Here is a 3,761-nt window from a genome sequence, read left to right on the forward strand (position 1 = left end):
TATGTCTAAAGATTTAACGTGACGGAGAATTTTGAAAAATTTTGGGAACTAAACATAAGTCTCCATCCCATGACGCATGTGTCTGATTTGTGTGGAATGTTGTGTAGCACAGGAAGCCGCCTTTAATAGTCTACTACGGGCCGGTCAAACTGAAGGTTGTGACGACTGTGAGCCAGAAATAAAGTAGCAGACGCTGCCCCGGCAGGTTAGCACATTACCATTATACTAACCCTCTATATAACCCTGGTTGTAACTTGTAAAACTCTTTCAGCCTCCCCTCTCCCTCTCCCTCCCTCAGAAAAGCTCTCTAGCTAGTTTCCGCGCGCCCGGCCGGCACGGCGGCGCAAACTAGAGCCATGGAGAATTATCACATGCTCTTTGGGGCGGCGTCCACGCACGCCTCATCTGCTGCCACCCCCAGCTCGTACAACTTCATGGCCACTGCTGCTGGAACCAGCGGCGGCGGCGGCGGCGGCTTCCACGACCACGATCGAGGCCAGCGCAGCAGCGGGCACGGCGGCGGCGGATCGTCGTCGTCCTTCTTCGCGGAGCTGTCGTCCAACAACGACGACTCCAAGGAATATGGTGGTGCATCTAGCCCTCCAGGTCCAGCTGCCGGTAGTGGCCGTGGGGAGTCGTCCGTGGGGCCTGCGGCGGCCGCCGGCGAGGTGGACAGGCCGCCCAAGAGGAAGGGGGAGAAGAAGGAGCGCCGGCCACGGTACGCCTTCCAGACGCGCAGCCAGGTCGACATCCTCGACGACGGCTACCGGTGGAGGAAGTACGGACAGAAGGCAGTCAAGAACAACAACTTCCCAAGGTTAGTTCGTTGCTGCACTGCACACACGATTCATATATATATATATACATATATATGTATATATATATATATATAGTACAGTCAACGATCAAATTCTTCCTCGTATAAATATAGTACGATCAAAATGTCTGACGATGTTTCTCATGATCAATGACTACTATGCATGCCGATCCATTTTGTGATTGATCGATCGATCGGCCTGCGATTTTGATTTTCTGTTGCTGCTCGGGGATTTATTTTGATTATTATTACTGGTTTAATCTGGTGTGCGATTTGCTTGTTTTTTTTTTAAAAAAATGTTAGTATAGGGTTGGGCCGCAGAAGGTAGGTGAGAGGTGAGATGGAGTCCCAGTGAATCTTCCAAGCTCTGCTAGTGGTTGCTTGCTTATACATAGGATAAGGACACATCTCATCTCTCGTCCATCCTCATCATCTAGATGAAAACGACTCCTAGTTTTCATTCACATGTTTTTGCTGGTGGGCATCGATCATTCAATAAATAGGAGCCGATGGCGATCGAATTTGACCGGAAGTTATTTCGTCCACCCACCGGTTTAACCGCAGCATATATTCTATTAATTTCACTCTTGGATTTATCGATGCTTCGTTAGCTATTAGCTCAAGCTAATTCTTCCGTCGCTATCTTTTATATGCTTCAGAGAACAAAAAGTGGTTTCTTTGGACATCGAAAGGATAAGGGCACTACCTCTTTTTCCCCAATTTTTGGGCCATAAACTTCACAGATTCAGCATCAACTAACTGTTGCTGGAGGTTCCTGAACGCTCCAAAGACTTCAAAAATTTTACACAAGAGTAAATTCGATGCAGAAAAATAACTAACTATATATATGGAGTAAAGAGAAATGGCCAAAAGTAAATCTACTAAAACACCGTGTCTGATAAAATGCAATGATGTAGGAAATTAGCGTGTTCTGTTTTTCTTTAAAAAATTACAGCATCAAAAGGTGCCACTCCAAAAGCACTTGGTGCCTTCCTTTCTTCTTAAATTAATTAGGCTTCATGGACATGATTCTACGATATTTATTTCCTCTCTTTCTTTGCTCGATTCCTTTTGTTCTTCTACAAAAACTTTGCTCAGACAAGCATGTAGCCGATATGTACTCTACGTTGAAACGTTAAGTAAGAACAGCATATGCCTATACACATCATATGCATCGAGGATAGATGGAATGCATGCTTTTGATCATGTCTGTGCCAGCCATCTATGCTAGCTATAGCAAAACACTACCAACTGAGAAAGCCATATATATGTACAGTTACCTCATGAACAAAATTTGATGCATACACATATAATAGTATTATTACACTTTTAAATTCTTATTCATCACTTCCATTAGCTGTCGATTGGAGGGTATTTTTTTTCATGACGAACATAGATAAGATTACAACTGTGGCTTTAAAACTATATGGACAAATTTAACATTTTGCACTGGTACGACTTGAGCATATATCATGCCAAAGTAACAGTAATGGTATGTGGTATGAGTTTGGAAAAAGAGATATATACTGAAACTTCTTAATTTCCAAATTGAATTTGGCGTTCTTTTAATGAAAGAATAAGAATATATATAATAACTATCATTGAGGTATATATATCTTATATCTACAAAATTCTGCAACCCCTGGGCATAATATCTCACAGATCAATACTTATATACATTTTGTAAACAAAAAAAAAGTCCCTTTTACTTGTTACATATTCACAGAGTTAGGCATGCCAATAATACATTCCTCTATCTTATTTCTACGTGCACCAACATAATGAAAACTTAAAAAGACCAATTAAGGAGCAGCAATTAAACAGTACATTGTTCATCGAAACGAAGACATATATTAGACATTACCACAACTTGAAATTGCAGATAACTTATAAATTCTTTTTACTGAGAAATGATTGCATGCTTCTCCACCAAATATATATACTGACATACTTAATTAGCCAAGCAACAATGTAGAAGCTAGATCCATACACATATAATAAACCAAACATGTTCAACTTGTGTCCACCCGTTTGAACATACTCCTATACATATGCATCGATATACAGGCATATATATATATCTCTCTTTCACGCACATTTTCACTTTGTTTGTTGCTATTACTACTTTCTTAATTCATGCACCCGGAATAATTAATGAACTAATCCTTATTCTTTTCGCACGTATTTATGGATGCAGAAGCTACTACAGATGCACTCACCAAGGGTGCAACGTGAAGAAGCAGGTGCAGCGGCTGTCAAGGGATGAGGGCGTGGTGGTGACCACATACGAGGGCACCCATACACACCCCATTGAGAAGTCTAATGACAACTTCGAGCACATACTCACCCAGATGCAGATCTACTCCGGCATGGGATCAACCTTTAGCAGTAGTAGCCACAACATGTTTCACTGAATGAGCCGTCCAAAATCACTTCAAGCATCCGTGCACCGTCCAAACTAAGAAACAAAATCGATCCTTAGATTTTATTAATTTGTACATTAAGTCTTAGATGTTTAAGAGATAAATAAGCGTGATTCGGTAGCTAGATGCAGCCATGCAGGTATTATACTCACGCAATGGTTCTTTTGCTGTTGATCTTCTTTATTTTTAAATTGCAATTGTAGGGCAGGGATAGAGACTGATAAACACCCTCAGAAATATAAACATGCTGGATTACATTGCAATTGAAAATCTGATACCTCTCAGACCAGGGCATCACCTTAAGTGTACTTCGTTCTCGATGGATCATATCATATGCATGCGCTTATACATGGAAGAGAATATTAGCACTAGTGTAGCCATGCGTTAGCAAATTTACTTTCAGGGAAAACAAGCCACTACCAAATATTTTTTCCATCTCAATAAATTGGCTTCGGTAATGGGGCACAGCTAGAAAATGATGCTAGCTGGGGAAATATATATATATATATATATATATATAT

General features: G+C 41.0%; 1 protein-coding gene across 1 annotated transcript; it reads left to right on the forward strand.

The window, feature by feature from the left end:
• LOC8075807 (probable WRKY transcription factor 75) lies at positions 222–3,537 on the forward strand. The gene is made up of 2 exons (XM_002449468.2): positions 222–817; positions 3,015–3,537. The coding sequence occupies exons 1-2, from the start codon at positions 357–359 to the stop codon at positions 3,229–3,231; spliced, it is 678 nt and encodes a 225-aa protein (XP_002449513.1). The 5' UTR covers positions 222–356; the 3' UTR covers positions 3,232–3,537.

The sequence above is a fragment of the Sorghum bicolor genome, chromosome 5, assembly GCF_000003195.3.
Source record: "Sorghum bicolor cultivar BTx623 chromosome 5, Sorghum_bicolor_NCBIv3, whole genome shotgun sequence".
NCBI lineage: Eukaryota > Viridiplantae > Streptophyta > Magnoliopsida > Poales > Poaceae > Sorghum > Sorghum bicolor.

Coding starts and splice junctions, on each gene's coding strand:
- LOC8075807 (XM_002449468.2), top strand. CDS start 357: ATGGAGAATTATCACATGCTCTTTGGGGCGGCGTCCACGCACGCCTCA. Junction 818..3,014: donor AAGAACAACAACTTCCCAAG/GTTAGTTCGTTG, acceptor TTATGGATGCAG/AAGCTACTACAGATGCACTC.